Here is a 21,664-nt window from a genome sequence, read left to right as displayed (position 1 = left end):
ATTACATAACCTATGAATTCCACTTTCTTGAAGAACTCTCCATTAGTCTTCCAAAACTCTCTAATGTGGACCAGTTGTTCTCTATGTTTGCCCAACCATCTTCATAAGGGATCTCTCATTACCATTCTAGGATTTCATTATCTTTCCTGATCATCCTGAGGATCCTTCACACAGGCTCTTATACTGGTTTTCCTGTTTCGTGGTCTCTTATTTTCTCCTCTTGGTTTATTCCCTTGTCTTTTAAGAGTATACCTCTCAATGGCTACTTTAGTAAAAGATATAGAAAGTACATTCTTGAGACTGTGCATGGCTGAAGATGTTTTAATTCTACAGTCACAATAAACTGACACTGCCTGAGCATATAATTCCATTATTTTCTCCTTGGACTTTTCCAGGCATGGCCCAATTATCTTACAGCTTCCAAATGTTGATTAGAAATCTGATGCTATTTCTGTTTCCTTATCCTTAACATTAAACTTATTTTCTTCCCAGGAAGCCTGAAGAATCTTCCATTGTCTTCAGTGTTGAAATTAAATAATGGTGAGCCCTGGTGTGGGAATGTTTTCATTCACTGCACTGGGCTCTCAAGAGGCCTTTCAACTAAATTCATCATTCAGTTCTGGAAAATACTGTTTGGTGTTTTACTTGTAAATTTTTTCCCTTCTATTTTCTCTTCGCTCATTCTAAAATTTGTATTATTTGGATATTGGGCCCCCTCTTTCTTTTCTTTCCCATTTTACCTTTTTGCTCTACTTTCTTGAGAGAATGCCTTTATTTTATCTTTTTATTGAATTTTCAATTTCTTCTGTTCTATTATTTTCCAAGAACATTCCCCCCCCCCATTGGTCCTTTTCAAGTAGTATCCCTGGTCATATTCATGAAAGTAATACCTTTTCTTATCTCTTTGAGGATACCCCAATAGTTTGTTTTTTTTTTTTTTTTTATTCTCCCTAAATAAATACTACTTCCTCTAACCCACTTTTTTGGTTTGTTGATGTTCCATTATTTTTAATGTTTTGGTCCTCAAATGCCTGATGATCCTTTGCCATCTTCTCGTAAGTATGAATGAACACTATAAAGCTGACCAAAATTTCAATATGTATGTGTGAGGCCTATAAAATATGATCTTTATTCTAGTGTAGCTAGCTACACCACTTTCTTGGGAATCTTTATTGTTAATAGCTTTAGATCTTTTCTCTCGCTGATCTGATTCCTCAAAGATGACTTTCTATATCCTGCCTACTGACAGTGTCTTCTTGGAGACGTAGGAGAAGGCAGAAGATGATTACACTATGTGGTATAAAAACTTTCAGTTATTCCTCATTTTCAGATCAGCACTGCCACACACAGTTGTGCTTGGTATTCCCCAGTCTGGAGATACTCTGACTCTCTCCAAGAATGAACCTCCAATCTTTCTGGGGGGCAAGAAAGCGTAACTCTCTTTTCAGCCCCACCTCATCCTTCTTTCCACCTTTCACCAATATCTGAGCTTTTGAGGGGATCTGCAATGTAAAGTAAGATGCTTTCCAGCTTTCCTCAGTGCTAGTTTAGAATTCACCTTTCTCAGGTCTCTTAACTCATTCAACATTCATCAGACATCCAGCTTCTAAAATTTGGTTGCCATTTTTGTCACTTTTTTTTTTTTTGTCCCTGTAGGGTAATGTCTTTAAACCAAAGGCCCCCCTATTAGTTAGATTTGAGAAGAGGATGAAACTAAGTGTGTGTTCAGTCCTCAGTCCTTTATCTTCGATTGGAACGCCCATATGCATATAAAAGTCTTATTTTAAAATCTTGGAAGCATTGACTTTTCCCAGATAAAGTGATAAAGTGATAAAATGAGTATGTTTCATTAGTCATGTGGAAATATTTCTTTTTATAAATATCTCATTTGAGGGGTGCCTGGGCGGCTCAATGGGTTAAAGCCTCTGCCTTCAGCTAAGCCTAAGCCTTCAGCTTAGGTCATGGTCCCAGGGAGCCCTGCATTGGGCTCTCTGCTCGGCAGGGAGCCTGCTCCTCCTCTCCCCCTGCTTCTCTGCCTACTTGTGATCTCAGTCTGTCAAATAAATAAATAAAATCTTTTAAAAAAAAATCTCATCTGAAAGTTTCAGAGCTAGAAAACAACTTATGCCTCTGCAATGGTTTCTGTATATTCTTTGATGATTTTAAAAAAAATTTCATAGTCTACTCAGGGGTTCTTGTCTTTGGGTTATAAGATATAGGTAATTATTGAAAATCCTTTCAAAAGAGAAGGGGATCATGGCACAATATATGTCATTTAATATATTACTCAAAAATTTTCAACATTAAAATAGTAAGATTAAGTTGGTCCAAAATGAACCAGAGACTTTCTTGTTTATCATACTAGGAAATTTCACAATTCTGGAAGCAAAATGAAGAGATATAAATTCAGAATATCTTTCATAGTTAAATTTACATAAAAATCGTTGGCTAATAAGTTATAGGCATGGATGGATTAGTCTTCTATATTTACTTCTACCTAATTTGCAAAATGGGCTTTTACCTTCTTTTTAAATCCAGAGAGACAGTCTGGAGAGTCAAAATGTAAACTATTTACTATTACATAGGAAAGATGAACAAAGGATCTCCTATTCAAAACCAAGCTGATAACATCTATGTTCTAAGTTTCCTTCTCTCCTAAATAGAGAGCACTTAGGTAGAAGGTAAATTTAACATTTACTGGGTTTTTTTCTTATCTAAGACACTTTAACACAGTGTTTTATTTAATCCATACAATTTCTGACATTTTATTTTTTATTTGTATAGGTGATGAAAATATCTTCAAAAGAAAACAAATAGTTTTAAAAAAAAAAGTTTTTAAAAAAAAAAAGAAAACAGATAGTTGTTAATAGTAAGTAGTAGAATAAATCTGCTAGACTCAAAAGCTCAAATATTTTTTATTGCTATTCTATATTCCCTACATAAGATAGGGAAACTGTTCACAGAAAACTGCTCTAAAAGTTAAACAAAATAATATGGTAACACAAAGGCTCAAAAATATTTCCAATAGTGTATCCTCCTTACAAAAGGGGAAGTAAGATACAAAGATAATAAATCAGACAAATCAAAGACACAAAAATTAGTAATAAGACCACAGTGGAACTGTGATGTTAGATCGTTACTGACACCTAGTGGCCTTGTTATTACAGACAAAATATACCAACAATAAAAGGAAGCGAGAACTACAATTTATCAACCTATTTTCAGTAGGTACTATGCTTTTATGAGCAACAGTAGGGTTTTATCCATGCAATATCTTCACTGTGAGCAATAAGGACTGGGAAAATAAATCAAGGCTGAACATATGCTTTTGATCTGTAGAACATTGCTCCTTAACCTGTTTTATGGAGAATAAGTCCCATAAAAGCATCAGAAGTGTAAACCAGTTCTTTATCACCATTAAAGGTTCTCAATTATATTTTACTTAATTGTAAAGTATAACTATAACATTCTTTATAGTTTAGTGGTAAATGTCATGATGTCTACACAAAAACAACAAAAAACCAGTTTGTGCAGTTTATGAAAATACCATATTTTACTAATAACACATAAAAATATTTATTAGATATAAAAATATTTATCAGATATACATTTAATACTCTGAACCAAAGAGATAGTATGTCTCTTTATGCATGGTCAAGCAGGCTATTCTTAGATTCACCAGGATATGCATAAGAGAACACAAAATTACATATATAACTAGCATTAAAAGGTCAGTGTAGAAGAAATTAAACTTATAGCCACAAGACTACAAGTAGAATTAATAATATTTTGTTATTCATCCTTGTTCAGGGCTGGGAGATTCTTGATAGGAATGATCCCCAGTTCTGCTCACAAATGGACATTTTTCAGGCTGACTCGGGTCCTGTATAAAAGAACCTACAGGACTTGGTTTCATTCACATCTATGGCTCTGTGTGGGTCACTATTTTAATCCATTCCTATGGTTATAAACAATGTAATCTTAGAGGAAATGATACATCTTAATTTATTCCTTGATAATGGTAAAACTGTACCAATCAATGATAGCTATTTTAGATGAATAACAAAACTGCAATATACAAAACATCAGTAGAACACTGGTATCTACAATACTAAATGAGTGCTAAAATTTGTGTAAACATGTATAAATGGAGCTATACGAAGAGTTCAGCATGATTTTTAGGAGATATATGCCATTCAAACTTATTTTTAATTATTGACAGTTAAGGCCCGGAATTTGTCACAAAATTCAAATGTGCTTCTATCACTAGATCTGAGAGAAATTTGCTGCCATAAATTGAAATTTTCTAGAGTTGCCATGTATATTGATTGTAAAGATTCCAATTATTTATTTAAATAAACCCTTCAGAAAAATGTAATAGAAGTAAATGTAGCCTGTTACAAGGAGAACAGATTCTTACCAAACTTATGTAATTGACTATGATTGCCATGGAAGAAAGAATATTTACTGGGACCTTTTGAATTCTGGAGGATTCAGGTAGATAAAAAAGTTAAATGCTTTAATTTGTTTTATTATTATTTCTGTTCTTGTAACAGGACACCATTGGAAACATTGGTTATTTTATCAAGGCTTTGACTGGGATATCATATTTGAGAGAGACAGACCTAGACTCAGATATGACCAAACAGCTTTGAGGAACTAAGGCTGACTTCACGAAACACAGCGCATAAAGCCCCTTGGAAATACCTTGCTTACAGAGTTCCCAGCAACGTCACCAGGTGAGTAAAGAATGTCACTTCCTGGCAGGTACAGGAACCTCAAGCTATATTGGGCACCTTGTGAAGAGGAATCTACCTAAATCTATAGGAATTGCAGGCATGTCCGATGGCAAGTACTTGACTTGGCTTCTGCCCAGGAGAGGCTACTTATGTAAATAATTAGGCCAAGTTTATTAAAATTGGACTTGTTTTGTAGACAAATTCATCTTGATTTGGCTATATCTGGAAATGAGGGTTATTTTAGAGAGAAAAATTATATTTCAATAACCCACCTTTGCAGATGTTAAATCCTAGTTTTGATTGTCCTTAAATGTTGTTTGCTTAAGCTAGACAACTTGAGATAAATTGCAGAGATATAGTTTTTATATACTTACTATACAGTAGCTCATATAGCTCACAGCATAACATAATCTTATTGCTTGTTATGCTGTGGGGATAATATGAGGACCCCCATGTGCATATTATTATTTAAACAACTGGAAAATGGGATTAATCCTCAAACAATTGTATAACTCAAATATCACCTTGACCCATATCCTTATTTAAGGAAAATGAAAATTTTTTTTAAAAGCTGGAGCCTATCTCACTCCATGAGGTTAATTATAGACTTATGGAGATAATGGATGACCCCACTTTCTCTATGATTGGACTGGATGATGCACTTGGGGATGCACTTGCCCTAATTTCTTGAGACAAGTCTCTCACTTGACAGTAATTCCTTGTAATTAGGATACTGTTAAGGCTGGACCTCAAACAAAGAGGACTTCTTTTTTTTTTTTTTTTTTTTAAGATTTTATTTATTTATTTGACAGACAGAGACCACAAGTAGGCAGGGAGGCAGGCAGAGAGAGAGAGGAGGAAGCAGGCTCCCTGCCGAGCAGAGAGCCCTATGCGGGCCTCGATCCCAGGACTCCGGGATTATGACCTGAGCCGAAGGCAGAGGCTTTAATCCACTGAGCCACCCAGGCACCCCCAAAGAGGGCTTCTTAATGGTTTTATTCCTTAGTCATATTTGTCCTAGGAACTACCTCTATTAATGTAAAATTACAAGTAGAGACTTTAGCCGAGCATACAGTGACCATCTTTAAGCCTGACATGGCAGTCACCAACAAATTCAAAAGGTGGCCCTCTAAAACTGAACAGGCCTTGGTATCTTAACACCAGTTAAAGGATGCCCAAAATTATATGACTGGGTCCTAACGAAACCCACTGACTATGTATCTCTAACATGTGTCCCAGGCTGGATAGATTGCCTTACTTTGGGTTTTGCCTGAATGCATAGACACGTTATTAAAATCATTACCAACCCAGCCAATCTTCCAAATTTAAAACAACAGTGGACATGTTTTGTGTTACATTGGTATGACCACCTAGCATCCATCTTTGTTCCCTCTTTGAGACTGGAGGATGTTTTGCACATGGAAGCTCTTAATTCGTACATGGTCAAAGCCCTAAAGGACACGCACAATAGCATTTCTCCATTAAATACTGAAGTAATACATATGCACGAACCAGTTTTACAATATAGAATTGCATTAGATGTTTTCACTGCTACATTAAGGTGAAACTTGTGCTAAAATAAAAACAAAATGCTGTTTATACATTCCAGATTACCACAAAAATATATCTCGGTTTCTAAATGAATGGATACTCAAATTAGCACTTTAAATGATCTCTCTTTCCTTTAGTGATTGCTTTACACTCCTGGACTGGAGGAAAATTATCAAAGGTCAACTATCAAAGCTCTTTTATTCTGATTTCTCTTTCTCATTACAATATTAATCTTATTCTGTTATTTCTGGTGTCTCCCTGCCTAGTGTCAAGGCTCCTTCACTGCCTAACTTCCAGCTGACAGATGATCCTTTCTACTCATGGAGGTTCATATATGTTGACCACGTTGGATTCAGCTGCCTCCCCCTTTTGTATCTCCTCTATATGCTCCATAACTGACCAATACTGACCCATAGGTAGGGACATTTCCACGCCCCATTCAGCAGGAAGAAGTTACAGAAGATGAGACCTTCCATCTTCAACATATTTAAGGGTCAAAACTGTTCATGGGGAAAATGATGAGAGCAGAAGGCTTGCTGAGGACAAAGCATAAGCAGACACTCCATCATCTGCCCTCCACCACACTCCTCTGAAGACTATGTGACACATTCTTCCAGGAAGCTCCTAACTATCTTAATGTTAATGCCTTGCTAGAGGGAAAAACAACCTTAACCAGACAAAGGCAAGGCCTCCCTTATCTTGTAGGTCCTCATTAGCATATGAAAGTTCTTTCTAAATCCTCCCATTTCCCCTATTTCTCCCAGCCTCACAGTATATAATCAATTGCTCCTCACAACCCCAGTACAGGTCTTTCTGCCCATTGGTCCTGTCCTGCCCATTGGTCCTGTCCTGTCCAAAAAAACAAGTAACAAAACAACAACAACAAAGAAATACATGTAGTAAGGTACTGGATACTTACTCGATTGTTTTTTCTGACAGCAGAAATAAATGGAAACGAGAAAGGCAATGATATAGTAAAAATGAAATGTAAAAAGGGAAAGAAAAATATGAATAGAATGGAAATAAAGGCTGAAGATGCACGGTATTTTGTGATGTACCTTGAAGCCAGTCTACACCTTCTTGCAATCCTTCTCCTTTTATGGCATCACTAGCACTGAAATAAAATCCACAAGAAACATCCATTTCATTACTTCATAGAACCATAAGAATAAATAATTACAATTTTGCTATATGGCAAATTAATATAGTCTAGTAACATATATTTGAGCAAAACTGGTAAGTGCTGAAACTGAATATAAACAGGAAAAAGTCTGAGTGCTCAGAAAAGACATGAGAAATTTATTCATGATTTATAATAGACATTTGGAAAACTGTTATCACTAAAAAGTTATTATTCTACTTTGCCCAGCTCCAGTGGCTCAATAACATTTATCCATTAGAAATGCTTGACTTAGGTTATAATTTAGGCACCTGACGGAGTGACTTTATTTGAAATGGAATTTTATAAGGTATAAACCTCTAATTATAACTTTGGTAAACTGGTAGAAAAATAAAAAAAAAATCTCAGATTTCAATCATATCCTTATATCTAATGGCTTCAGGAACCTGGACAGGCTATTTAACTCTCTGCCTTTATTTATAGCATCTATAAAATGGTGTTAAATAAACTAAAATAATAAAATGCAGAGGATTTTTATACTATCAGATGTTTTTCAAAGACATAGACTGATAGCAATTAGAATAAATAATTGGATTTTCTCAATGATTAGGGCTCCTTTAAGTGTGTAGCTAGTTACCTGAATAATTAATTTGATTCTAATCAAAACAGAAATTACTTCCAAGGAATTAGATTATGAATATGACTTATCATAGAATTATTTTAAAATAGAAAGACAGAAATCAACAGCATGTGATATATAATTATTCAAAGTAAATTATAGATTATCCATATCAGCAGCAAAACATTAGTAACTGAAATGCTTAAATCAAGAAAGATCAATGTATTGATTTTTATCGCACACTTATAGTCCCAAACAAGACTAAGGTCTCAACCAAACAAGTAATAAAATGGAAAAACTTGTCCCCTTTACTGGTGGCATTAGTGCCATACTAAAAACCCTGCATATTTTCCTAATAATTCCCAAATGTTTGAATTCTACCTTTCCTTTTGAATACATCATCAGACCTGTAACTAGAATAAATGCCAAAGTCTTTACCATGTTCTACTAGGACCTGTGTGATATGGCCTATGGCTATTTCTCAATGGCCTCATCTCCTACAACTTCCCCCTAGATCTCCCTCCTCAAGCCAACCTGCACTCCTTGCTATTCCTGGAACATACAAGGTACATTCTCATCTGCGAGCATTTTCACTTGGCTGGCCTCTCTGTCTGGCAAGCTACTCCTCCAAACTTTTGCATGAATTTCTCCCTGACTTCTGTTAGCTTTCACAGAGGGAGCACCTCTCATTCTTTCTCTTATTGTCCCACTTTACTTTTCTTCATCCTTCCAGCTGATATTTTATGTATCTATCTGATTTGTTATCTGTTCCCCTCATAGGAGAGTAAATAAGCAAATATGTATATACATATTATGCCAGGGACTTTGTCAAAGAACTTTAAAAAAAAAAATTAACAAAATCAGAGCCTGAAAATCAGAGTTGGCTATATATATTTAGTATAATGATTAAAAATAAAGCACAAAAATTTTCATTTTTCTATAATCTTTATTGTCCAGTAAATTTACTTGCACTTAAGGCAAGAGAGATAGAATATTTTATATGGGGGGCGCCTGGGTGGCTCAGTAGGTTGAAGCCTCTGCCTTCGGCTCAGGTCATGATCCCAGCGTCGTGGGATCAAGTCCCGAATCGGGCTCTCTGCTCAGCAAGGAGCCTGCTTCCTCCTTTCTCTCTGCCTGCCTCTCTGCCTACTTGTGATCTCTGTCTATCAAATAAATAAAAATCTAAAAAAAAAAAAAAAAGAATATTTATATGCACACTGAGTGTTACCTTTATTTCTAAAACTGGAAAAGAAAAATAAGTGTATTTTCAATTTTATACATGCTTTAAAAAAGTAACAAAAAAATTAAAAAACAAGCTTAACAAATGAAACACTAGAAATTAGTGAGATACTATTTGAATAGTAAAATTATAAACAACTTCCAAAGAAATACTTGGCATTCTTCTATAAGTTATACAGAAAACATAGGAACCTGGCAATATAATACTACACAACCTTATAGCATGTGGACATTACCTTTTCTCTCACTGAGAAGTATTTAGATGCCACAACTGAATAAAGAAATCTGTCAAAATTCAACCACTGATGATTTTAAGTAGAAAGAGATTTTTTTTCACTTGCAAAATTTCTATTTCAAAATTAAAAATAGGACTGCATCTTTTACAATAAATTAGACCTATAGTTTTTAATGTTGTACTTTCTATCAAAACAATGCTTAATACAATGCAAAAATAAAAACTATTCTACTTTGAGTATTACTAATTTAGGTATGATTTAGAGAGAAATACAAAGGTTCACCTTAAGATACTTCTCTACCTAAAATCCCTCCTTTTCTTTACCAGAACCACAATTCTAAATCAAAAGACATTTCATAAAATTGACTCTTCTGATTCCAAAGTAAGGAGGATTTTACTCAAGATATGTATATAGGGTTTCACTCCTGGGTAAAGGAGCTGGTGGCCCTGAGTACTGAGGCTTTTCAAGGGCTTTCTCAGGCTCTCATCTAAGTTCTTTTTTGAGCTCTAGAATCTCCGTTCCGTATTCTGTTTCTCTTCTAGGGGTAGTATACTTTTCTGCCTCTTTGTTAGGGCTTTCTCCATAAATACCTTCTTTTAAAAAAGGGAAAACTGGCAAGAGAAGGACATCTTGTAGCAGAGGGAGTAGGTGGGTGGATAGAAAGAAGCTTAAATTAATATAAGGTAGGCACTAAAATACTATCTAATATATAACTTTTGGTTATCCTTATTGGAATATTTTGGCAAAAAGGCACACCAGAGTTAAATATATCCATAAGACACTGCTTTCCAAATAAACAATGTATAATAATTTCAGATACTAAACACTGAAGAGTTCAACTGTATTAGTATATCCAAATAAAATTAATATTTACATTTCTATATACTCATATACACCAGTATTTGTTGTGTACATGATAAGTACCTGGTACTATTATCATACTAGAGGTTACGGAGTGAACGAAACTGATAAAATGCCAGCTCTCATGGTACTAATGCAGTAGTATAGGAAGACAGCCTATAAAACAAGCAAAACCCAAAGAGGACATGGCAAGAGAAATATAAAGCAAAGCATATAAAAAAGACAAGAGATGGGGTAAGATATAACGATATTTTGGAGAGTTATGAGGAGAGGTTTCCTGAAGGAAGTACAACAGCAAGTCAGGAAAATCACTTTGGAGACTGATTCATACAAAGGGACTAACAAGTACAAAAGTCCTGAGATGGAATTGTGGTTGGTGGATTCAATGTACAGAAGGAAATTAGTGGGCTTGAAACTGGGTAAGTGGGCTAGATCTTTTAAAGAGTTGTTTCTATTTCATATCCTCAGGAAGATTTGAAAAGTTTTTTTTGTTTTGTTTTTTTAAGATTTATTTGTTTAAGTAATCTCTACACCCACTGTGGGGCTGAAACTCACAACTCTGAGGTCCACAGCTGCATGCTCTGACTGAGCCAGCCAAGCAGGCCAAAACTGGAAAAAATTTTAACAGTAATATATTCATGAATACCTGCACTGCTACAATTCTATACGACTAAATCCTTGGCTTACATCCTATCATGTTAGGTGTCTTACACATAAGCTTAGCAAAGAACTGAAGCTCAGAGATTTTTTTTAGAATGCTATAATGAAGAGTAAGTATAAAACATTACCAAATATGCCATGGTTTATCTTTGATGTTCTCTAAACACAGCAGCTGAGACACTTTTACAGACGTCACTGCATCTCTAAGATCCATTTTGTTTGCAAAAAATAAGATTGGTATTCGGCGGTGCTTAATATCTAAAAGACAAAATAAGACTATCATTACCCTTTCAGCTTTTTGGTCATTTCCCCAAATTCTTCAAATTAAAATTCACTAAAACTATTTTCCAACCACTTCTTTCTGTACCACGTATACACCAACATTTAAAAACATATACCGTCAAGAATGTATCTGAATGACAGGAGAATTAACAAAATACTTTTTCTTAAGACTATCCACCCTCTGGGATGCCTGGGGGCTCAGTCCGTTAAGTGTCTGACTTTGGCTCAGGTCATGATCCCAGGGTCCTGGGACAAAGTCCCTCATCTGGCTCCCTGTTCAGAAAGCCTGCTGCTCCCTCTGCTTGTTTCACTCTCTCTCTGACCAAAAAGAAAAAAAAAAAAAAAAGACACCTGCCCTCTGGTTGGAGCTTTAAAACAAAGATGAGTGAGGTGGGAGTTGGGGCTCAGGAAGCAGTTACTGACATTCTCTGTTTCAGGGTAAATTCTGAGCAGTTACTGAGAAGTCCCTACACAGGGATCAAATATTTTGTTTTGTATTTACTGTCAACAGAAAGGAGTCAAACTTCAAATGAAAGTAGAAGGGAGACAAACTAGATCTTGATTTTAGATTCAGGCACTCGTTAGAAGTGACAAACTAGATATTTTAACAAGATATTTTACTTTGTTACAACTCTGGAAACATTTTTCATTGTTTTGAATAGTTAATTCATTTAAATAGTTCAAAATTCAGATGACACAAAATGGTATACAGTAAAAGAATTTCCCTCCTACCTGTCCCAGGCCATCCACTAGTTCTCTCTAGAAGAGTTTACGTATATCACCTATTACCTGGCATCTTTTTAGAAATATTTTCAAACACTTATTACATATTATTCTTTATACAAATAGTAGCAGACTATTCAGTTTGATATCTCCTGCTTTTCACTTACTTTCATATTTTGGAGCTTGTCCCATACCAGTACATAAAGAGCAGTTTCTTCACTATTTTAAAAGTTGTAGAATATTCTGCCTGTTACTACTATGTACCATAATTTGTTTAATCAGTACCCAGTGAGATATGCTTGTATTGTTGCCAATATTTAAAACTATAAACAATGCTGAAATGAATAAAAGTGTACACCACTAATTTTGTACATGGGCAGTATGTCTGGTAGGATAAATTTGGGAAGTAGAGTTGATAGTTAAAGGATAGATAGTTAAAAGATGGCGGAGAAGTAGCAGGCTGAGACTACTTCAGGTAGCGGGAGATCAGCTAAGTAGCTTATCTAAAGATTGCAAACACCTACAAATCCAACGGGAGATTGAAGAGAAGAAGAACAGCAATTCTAGAAACAGAAAATCAACCACTATCTGAAAGGTAGGACTGGCAGAAAAGTGAATCCAAAGCGACGGGAAGATAGACCGCGGCGGGAGGGGCCGGCTCCTGGCGAGCGGCAGAGCAACGGAGCACAAAATCGGGACTTTTAAAAGTCTGTTCCGCTGAGGGACATCGCTCCAGAGGCTTAACTGGGGTGAAGCCCAGGCGGGGTAGCGCGGCCTCAGGACCCACAGGGTCACAGAAGGATCGGGGATGTCTGAGTGTTGCAGAGCTTACCGGTATTAGAACGGGGAAGCCGGCTACAGAGACAGAGCTGAGGAGTGACTCTCAGCTCAGGGTTACCTTGAACCGGTCGCAGGTTCGGTCAGCTCAGAGCGCGGCTGGAGGCCAGGGTGACGGGAGTAATTGGGCGCTGTTCTCTGAGGGCGCACTGAGGAGTGGGGCCCCGGGCTCTGGGCTCCTCCGGGCCGGAGACCAGGAGGCCGCCATCTTCATGCCCGTCTTCCAGAACTCTACGGAAAGCACTCAGGGAACAAAAGCTCCTGAAAGCAAACCCAGCAAACCCTAGCGGATTACTCAGCCCGGGCCCGGGTAAGGGTGGTGCAACTCCGCCTGTGGCAAAGACGCTTGAGAATCACTACAACAGGCCCCTCCCCCAGAAGATCAACGAGAAATCCAGCCAGGACCAAGTTCACCTACCCAGGAGTGCAGTTTCAATACCAAGGAGAGCAGCGGAATTCCAGAGAAGAAGAAAGCAAAGCACGGAACTCATGGCTTTCTCCCCATGATTCTTTAGCTTGCAGTTAATTTTTTTTTTCTTTTTCAATTTTTTTTTCTCTTCTTCTGCTAAATTTTTTTAACTTTTACCGTTTTTCTTTTTTAATGTTTTTTAAATAGTTTATCTAATATATATATATATATATATATATTTTTTTTTTCCTTTTTATATTTTTTCTTTATTGGCTTTTTTTTAATAGTTTCTTTCTTTTTTTTTTTTTTTTTTTCTTTCTGAACCTCTTTTTATCCCCTTTCTCCCCCCTCACGATTTGGGATCTCTTCTGATTTGGCTAAAGCATATTTTCCTGGGGTTGTTGCCACCCTTTTAGTATTTTACTTGCTCCTTCATATACTCTTATCTGGACAAAATGACAAGGCAGAAAAATTCACCACTAAAAAAAGAACAAGAAGCAGTACCAAAGGCTAGGGACCTAATCAATACAGACATTGGTAACATGTCTGATATAGAGTTCAGAATGACGATTCTCAAGGTTCTAGCCGGGCTTGAAAAAGGCATGGAAGATATTAAAGCAACCCTCTCGGGAGATATAAAAGCCCTTTCTGGAGAAATAAAAGAACTAAAATCTAACCAAGTTGAAATCAAAAAAGCTATTAATGAGGTGCAATAAAAAATGGAGGCTCTCACTGCTAGGATAAATGAGGCAGAAGAAAGAATTAGCGATATAGAAGACCAAATGACAGAGAATAAAGAACCTGAGCAAAAGAGGGACAAACAGCTACTGGACCACGAGGGGAGAATTCGAGAGATAAGTGACACCATAAGACGAAACAACATTAGAATAATTGGGATTCCAGAAGAAGAGGAAACAGAGAGGGGAGCAGAAGGTATGTTGGAGAGAATTATTGGAGAGAATTTCCCCAATATGGCAAAGGGAACAAGCATCAAAATCCAGGAGGTTCAGAGAACCCCCCTCAGAATCAATAAGAATAGGTCCACACCCCGTCACCTATAGTAAAATTTACAAGTCTTAGTGACAAAGAAAAGATCCTGAAAGCAGCCCGGGAAAAGAAGTCTGTAACGTACAATGGTAAAAATATTAGATTGGCAGCAGACTTATCCACAGAGACCTGGCAGGCCAGAAAGAGCTGGCATGATATATTCAGAGTACTAAATGAGAAAAACATGCAGCCAAGAATACTATATCCAGCTAGGCTATCATTGAAAATAGAAGGAGAGATTAAAAGCTTCCAGGACAAACAAAAACTGAAAGAATTTGCAAATACCAAACCAGCTCTACAGGAAATATTGAAAGGGGTCCTCTAAGGAAAGAGAGACCCTAAAAGTAGTAGATCAGAAAGAAACAGAGACAATATACAATAACAGTCACCTTACAGGCAATACAATGGCACTAAATTCATATCTCTCAATACTTACCCTGAATGTTAATGGGCTAAATGCCCCGATCAAAAGACACAGGGTATCAGAATGGATAAAAAAACAAAACCCATCTATATGTTGCCTACAAGAAACTCATCTTAAATCCGAAGACACCTCCAGGTTTAAAGTGAGGGGGTGGAAAAGAATTTACCATGCTAATGGACATCAGAAGAAAGCAGGAGTGGCAATCCTTATATCAGATGAATTAGATTTTATGCCAAAGACTATAATAAGAGATGAGGAAGGACACTATATCATACTCAAAGGAACAGTCCAACAAGAAGATCTAACTATTTTAAATATCTATGCCCCTAACGTGGGAGCAGCCAACTATATAAACCAGTTAATAAGAAAATCAAAGAAACACATCAACAATAATACAATAATCGTAGGGGACTTTAACACTCCCCTCACTGAAATGGACAGATCATCCAAGCAAAAGATCAACAAGGAAATAAAGGCCTTAAATGACACACTGGACCAGATGGACATCACAGATATATTCAGAACATTTCATCCCAAAGCAACAGAATACACATTCTTCTCTAGTGCACATGGAACATTCTCCAGAATAGATCACATTCTTGATCTTAAATCAAGTCTCAACCGGTACCAAAAGATTGGGATCATTCCCTGCATATTTTCAGACCACAATGCTCTGAAGCTAGAACTCAATCACAAGAGGAAATTTGGAAAGAACCCAAATACATGGAGACTAAACAGCATCCTTCTAAAGAATGAATGGGCCAACCAGGAAATTAAAGAAGAATTGAAAAAATTTATGGAAACAAATGATAATGAAAACACAACGGTTCAGAATCTGTGGGACACAACAAAGGCAGTCCTGAGAGGAAAATATATAGCGGTACAAGCCTTTCTCAAGAAACAAGAAAGGTCTCAGGTACACAACCTAACCCTACACCTAAAGGAGCTGGAGAAAGAAAAAGAAAGAAACCCTAAACCCAGCAGGAGAAGAGAAATCATAAAGATCAGAGCAGAAATCAATGAAATAGAAACCAAAAAAACAATAGAACAAATCAACAAAACTAGGAGCTGGTTCTTTGAAAGAATTAATAAGATCGATAAACCCCTGGCCAGACTTATCAAAAAGAAAAGAGAAAGGACCCAAATAAATAAAATCATGAATGAAAGAGGAGAGATCACAACGAACACCAAAGAAATACAGACAATTATAAGAACATACTATGAGCAACTCTACGCCAACAAATTTGACAATCTGGAAGAAACGGATGCATTCCTAGAGACATATAAACTACCCCAACTGAACCAGGAAGAAATAGAAAGCCTGAACAGACACATAACCAGTAAGGAGATTGAAAGAGTCATCAAAAATCTCCAAACAAACAAAAGCCCAGGGCCAGATGGCTACCCGGGGGAATTCTACCAAACATTTAAAGAAGAACTAATTTCTATTCTCCTGAAACTGTTCCAAAAAATAGAAATGGAAGGAAGACTTCCAAACTCATTTTATGAGGCCAGCATCACCTTGATCCCAAAACCAGACAAGGATCCCATCAAAAAAGAGAACTATAGACCAATATCCTTGATGAACACAGATGCAAAAATTCTCGCCAAAATACTAGCCAATAGGATTCAACAGTACATTAAAAGGATTATTCAACACAACCAAGTGGGATTTATTCCAGGGCTGCAAGGTTGGTTCAACATCCGCAAATCAATCAATGTGATACAACACATTAATAAAAGAAAGAACAAGAACCATATGATACTCTCCATAGATGCTGAAAAAGCATTTTACAAAGTACAGCATCCCTTCCTGATCAAAACTCTTCAAAGTGTAGGGATAGACGGCACATACCTCAATATTATCAAAGCCATCTATGAAAAACCCACCGCAAATATCATTCTCAATGGAGAAAAACTGAAAGCTTTTCCCCTAAGGTCAGGAACACAACAGGGATGTCTGTTATCACCACTGCTATTCAACATAGTACTAGAAGTCCTAGCCTCAGCAATCAGACAACAAAAGGAAATTAAAGGCATCCAAATCGGCAAAGAAGAAGTCAAACTATCACTCTTCGCAGATGATATGATACTATATGTGGAAAACCCAAAAGACTCCACTCTATAACTGCTAGAACTTGTACAGGAATTCGGTAAAGTGTCAGGATATAAAATCAATGCACAGAAATCAGTTGCATTTCTCTACACCAACAACAAGACAGAAGAAAGAGAAATTAAGGAGTCCATCCCATTTACAATTGCACCCAAAACTATAAGATACCTAGGAATAAACCTAACCAAAGAGACTAAGAATCTATACACAGAAAACTATAAAGTACTCATGAAAGAATTTGAGGAAGACACAAGGAAATGGAAAAATGTTCCATGCTCCTGGATTGGAAGAATAAATATTGTGAAAATGTCTATGCTACCTAAAGCAATCTACACATTTAATGCAATTCCTATCAAAGTACCATCCATTTTTTTCAAAGAAATGGAACAAATAATCCTAAAATTTATATGGAACCAGAAAAGACCTCGAATAGCCAAAGGAATATTGAAAAAGAAAGCCAAAGTTGGTGGCATCACAATTCCGGACTTCAAGCTCTATTACAAAGCTGTCATCAAGACAGCATGGTACTGGCACAAAAACAGACACATAGATCAATGGAACAGAATAGAGAGCCCAGAAATAGACCCTCAACTCTATGGTCAACTCATCTTCGACAAAGCAGGAAAGAATGTCCAATGGAAAAAAGACAGCCTCTTCAATAAATGGTGTTGGGAAAATTGGACAGCCACATGCAGAAAATGAAATTGGATCATTTCCTTACACCACACACGAAAATAGACTCAAAATGGATGAAGGATCTCAATGTGAGAAAGGAATCCATCAAAATCCTTGAGGAGAACACAAGCAGCAACCTCTTCGACCTCAGCCACAGCAACATCTTCCTAGGAACATCACCAAAGGCAAGGGAAGCAAGGGCAAAAATGAACTATTGGGATTTTATCAAGATCGAAAGCTTTTGCACAGCAAAGGAAACAGTTAACAAAACCAAAAGACAACTGACAGAATGGGAGAAGATATTTGCAAATGACATATCAGATAAAGGGCTAGTGTCCAAAATCTATAAAGAACTTAGCAAACTCAACACCCAAAGAACAAATAATCCAATCAAGAAATGGGCAGAGGACATGAACAGACATTTCTGCAAAGGAGACATCCAGATGGCCAACAGACACATGTCATCATGTGGGACACATCATATCACTAGGCATCAGGGAAATACAAATCAAAACCACAATGAGATATCACCTCACACCAGTCAGAATGGCTAAAATGAACAAGTCAGGAAATGACAGATGCTGGCGCGGATGCAGAGAAAGGGGAACCCTCCTACACTGTTGGTGGGAATGCAAGCTGGTGCAACCACTCTGGAAAACAGGATGGAGGTTCCTCAAAATGTTGAAAATAGAACTACCCTATGACCCAGCAATTGCACTACTGGGTATTTACCGTAAAGATACAAACGTAGTGATCCGAAGGGGCACGTGCACCCGAATGTTTATAGCAGCAATGTCTACAATAGCCAAACTATGGAAGGAACCTAGATGTCCATCAACAGACGAATGGATAAAAAAGATGTGGTATATATACACAATGGAATACTATGCAGCCATCAAAAGAAATGAAATCTTGCCATTTGCGACGACGTGGATGGAACTAGAGGGTATCATGCTTAGCGAAATAAGTGAATCGGAGAAAGACAACTATCATATGATCTCCCTGATAGGAAGGAGAGGAGATGCAACATGGGGGGTTAAGGGGGTAGGATAAGAGTAAATGAAACAAGATGGGATTGGGAGGGAGACAAACCATAAGTGACTCTTAATCTCACAAAACAAACTGAGGGTTGATGGGGGGAGGGGGGTTGGGAGAGGGGGGGTCGGGTTATGGATATTGGGGAGGGTATGTGCTATGGTGAGTGCTGTGAAGTGTGTAAACCTGGCGATTCGCAGACCTGTACCCCTGGGGATAAAAATATTATGTTCATAAAAAATAAAATTTAAAAAAATAAATAAAAAAATAAAATAAAATATTGATAGTTAAAGGATATGTAAATTGCTATTTTGATAGTGATTACTGCGAGGCCTTCCTTTAAAAATGTATCAATTTATATATCAACAATAATGTGTAAGAATGAACATTTCCAGTACCCTTGCCAAGAGTGTTATCAAACCTATTGATCTTTTTATGATGGTGGATAGGTAAAAAGTATTATCAGAATATGTTTACTTTGTTTTGAGAAAGGTCAAGAATTTTTGTATATATTCAAAAGATGGTTCTATTTCTTTTTTCAATGAACTATGTTACCCAAACCTTTTCCCATTTTTTTTTTAAGATTTTATTTTTTTGAGAGAGAAAGAGAAGGAAAGCATGAATGGGGCTGAGGGGCAGAGAGAGAGGAGAAGCAGACTTCCCTCTGAGCTGGGAGTCTGACTCCAGGATCCATCCAAGGACCCTGGGATCAGGACTTAAGCTGAAGGCAGACTCTTAACTGACTGAACCACTCAGGCGCCACTCCCCATTTTTCAATTAAGTTTCTCTCTCTCTCTTTTTAAAATTTTATTTATTTGACAGGAAAAGGAAACACAAGCAGGGGAAGTGACAAGCACAGGGAGAGGGAGAAGCAGTCTCCCCACTGAGAAGAGAGCCTGATGCAGGACCCTGGGATCCTGAACAGAGCCAAGGGCAGCCGCTTAACTGACAGAGCCACCCAGGCACCCTAAGTGTTTATTTTCTTAGGATTTGTAGGAACACCATAAGTAGTAAGGAAAAAAGTCCTGTAGCTCTGATATGAACTGCAAATAACCCCCTTGCTTGTCATTTGCCTTTGACTGCTCATGGTTTGTTTTGTAATTAAAAATTTTTTAAGTAGTCAAATTCATCAATCTTTTAGGATTCTGGGTTCTGTGTTATAGCTGGAAAGGTCTCCTCTTGTCCCAGAATTATTTTAAACTTCTCCCATAGTTTCTTCTATTGCTGCATTGGTGTGATTTTTACATTTAAATATTTAGTCCAGCTAGAATTTACCCTGAAACAGAGAATGTCAGAATGGGTAAAAAAGCCACACATAATCATACAATGTTTACAAGAAACACACTTTAAACATAAGGACACAAACAGGCCAAGAGGAACTGGATGGAAAAACATGCATTTAAATGTAAGAAAGCTCGCATGGCTACATTATTATTAGACAAAGTAGTGTTCAAGTTGAAGGGAAAAGACAGACACTTGTTGTTGCTCTGTGCAGTTTATTATATGTCAGTGCTTTTTTAAAGTTTTTATTTAAATTCCAGCTAGTTAACATACAGTGTAATATTAGTTTCAGGTATATAATCTAGTGATTCAACACTTCCATACATTACCACCTGCTCATACAACACCCCCTGCTTATCACAAGTGCCCTCCTCAATCCCCATCACCTGTTTAGCCCATCTCCCACCCATCTCCCCCCTGGTAACCATCAGTTTCTTCTTTAAAGTTAAGAATCTGTTTCTTGGTTTGCCTCTTTCTCTTTGAAAAAGATAGGCATTTAAAAATTATGAAAGTGTCACTCACTCAAAATGACAAAACAATTTTAACTGTATATGCACCTAATAAATGAATACTATTAACTGACATTTATAGACCTTTCATCCAACAACAGCAAAATACGTATTTTACTTAACTGCAGATGGACCATTCACCAAGCCAGACCAATATAAATACTGACCCAATATTTCTAAGGATGAAATCTTACAGAATATGTTATTCCATCAAATGGATTTAAGTTAGAAATTTGTAACAAAAAGAAACCTAGAAAATTCCCATATATGTAAATTAAATAATACACTACTAAAAAATCTAAGGATCAAAAAAGGACTCACAAGGTAAATTAGAAAATACTTCACACTAAATAAAAAAGGAAACAAACATCGAAATCTGTGACATGTAACTAAATCCCTAGAGAATATGTACTGCTTTAAATGCTCATATTAGAAAAGGTGTAAAATCAATGATTTCTACTTCTATCTGAAAAAGGTAATAGACAATGAGATACTATATATATATAGAAAATTCATAATAAAAAAAGAAGAGAAATTAACAAAATTTTTTAAAAACAACCAACAGAAGAAATTAACAAAGCCAGAGTTCATAAAAAGTTAATAAAACCAATAAAGTCTTTAAAAAATTGAGCAAGAAAAAAATGGGGGAAACAAATGATCAATATCAGAAATGAAGGAACATACACAGATCTTACAGACATTAAAAGGACAGTAAGAGGATAATATAAACAATTTTATGTCAGTAAACTTGATAACATAAATTAATTTTAAAATCTGGTCAAAAATTACCAAAAGTGACCTAAGGAGAAATATAAAACTTTAATAGCCTTTTATCATTTAATGAAATTTAACTCCTAATTCACAGTCCCTCTTACTCCCTTATATTCCCCGCCAACACACACAAAATCCCAACCCTGATGGCTTCTATCAAACATTTAAGGATGAAATAATACCAATTCTACCCAATCCAAAAAATAAAGTAAAAGGAGAAAGAATAAATATTTTCCAACTCATTTTATAAGGCCTCTATCACCCTGATGACTAAAGCATTTTAAGAAAGTTATAAACCAAAAAACCTTACAAGCACAAAACCAAAAATTTTTAATAAAATGTTAGCAAATCCAACTCAGTGATATATTGAAAGGTTAATATTCAAATGAGGTTTAACCCAGGAATGTATGTTTGGTTTAACAGATGTGAATACAGTGTAGTATTATTGCTGTAACAGATGTAGAAAAAGTATTTGGTAAATTATAACACTAGGCTATAATGGAACCTTTTGAAAAATTAGGAATAACAGAAAA

The 21,664-nt window shown here is 36.4% G+C and overlaps 1 protein-coding gene across 3 annotated transcripts in view; it reads right to left on the bottom strand.

Moving 5' to 3' along the window:
- Positions 1 to 21,664, bottom strand: part of ARL6 (ADP ribosylation factor like GTPase 6) — a 49,311-nt gene that overhangs the window by 3,164 nt on the left and 24,483 nt on the right. Inside the window, exons 6-8 of one of the 3 annotated variants that reach the window (XM_047722539.1) lie at positions 11,154 to 11,283; positions 7,349 to 7,404; positions 7,210 to 7,222 (exon numbers count right to left, since the gene is read on the bottom strand). In XM_047722539.1, coding sequence (XP_047578495.1) covers positions 7,210 to 7,222; positions 7,349 to 7,404; positions 11,154 to 11,283 — 199 coding nt within the window. Of the gene's footprint in view, positions 1 to 2,895; positions 3,356 to 7,209; positions 7,223 to 7,348; positions 7,405 to 11,153; positions 11,284 to 21,664 lie in introns of those variants that run through there. The other 2 variants (XM_047722556.1, XM_047722546.1) reach the window with 2 other exon arrangements.

This window comes from Lutra lutra, chromosome 1 (assembly GCF_902655055.1).
Source record: "Lutra lutra chromosome 1, mLutLut1.2, whole genome shotgun sequence".
NCBI lineage: Eukaryota > Metazoa > Chordata > Mammalia > Carnivora > Mustelidae > Lutra > Lutra lutra.
The sequence above is the reverse complement of the archived record's forward strand: the minus strand, read 5'-3'. Positions and strand labels throughout refer to the sequence as shown.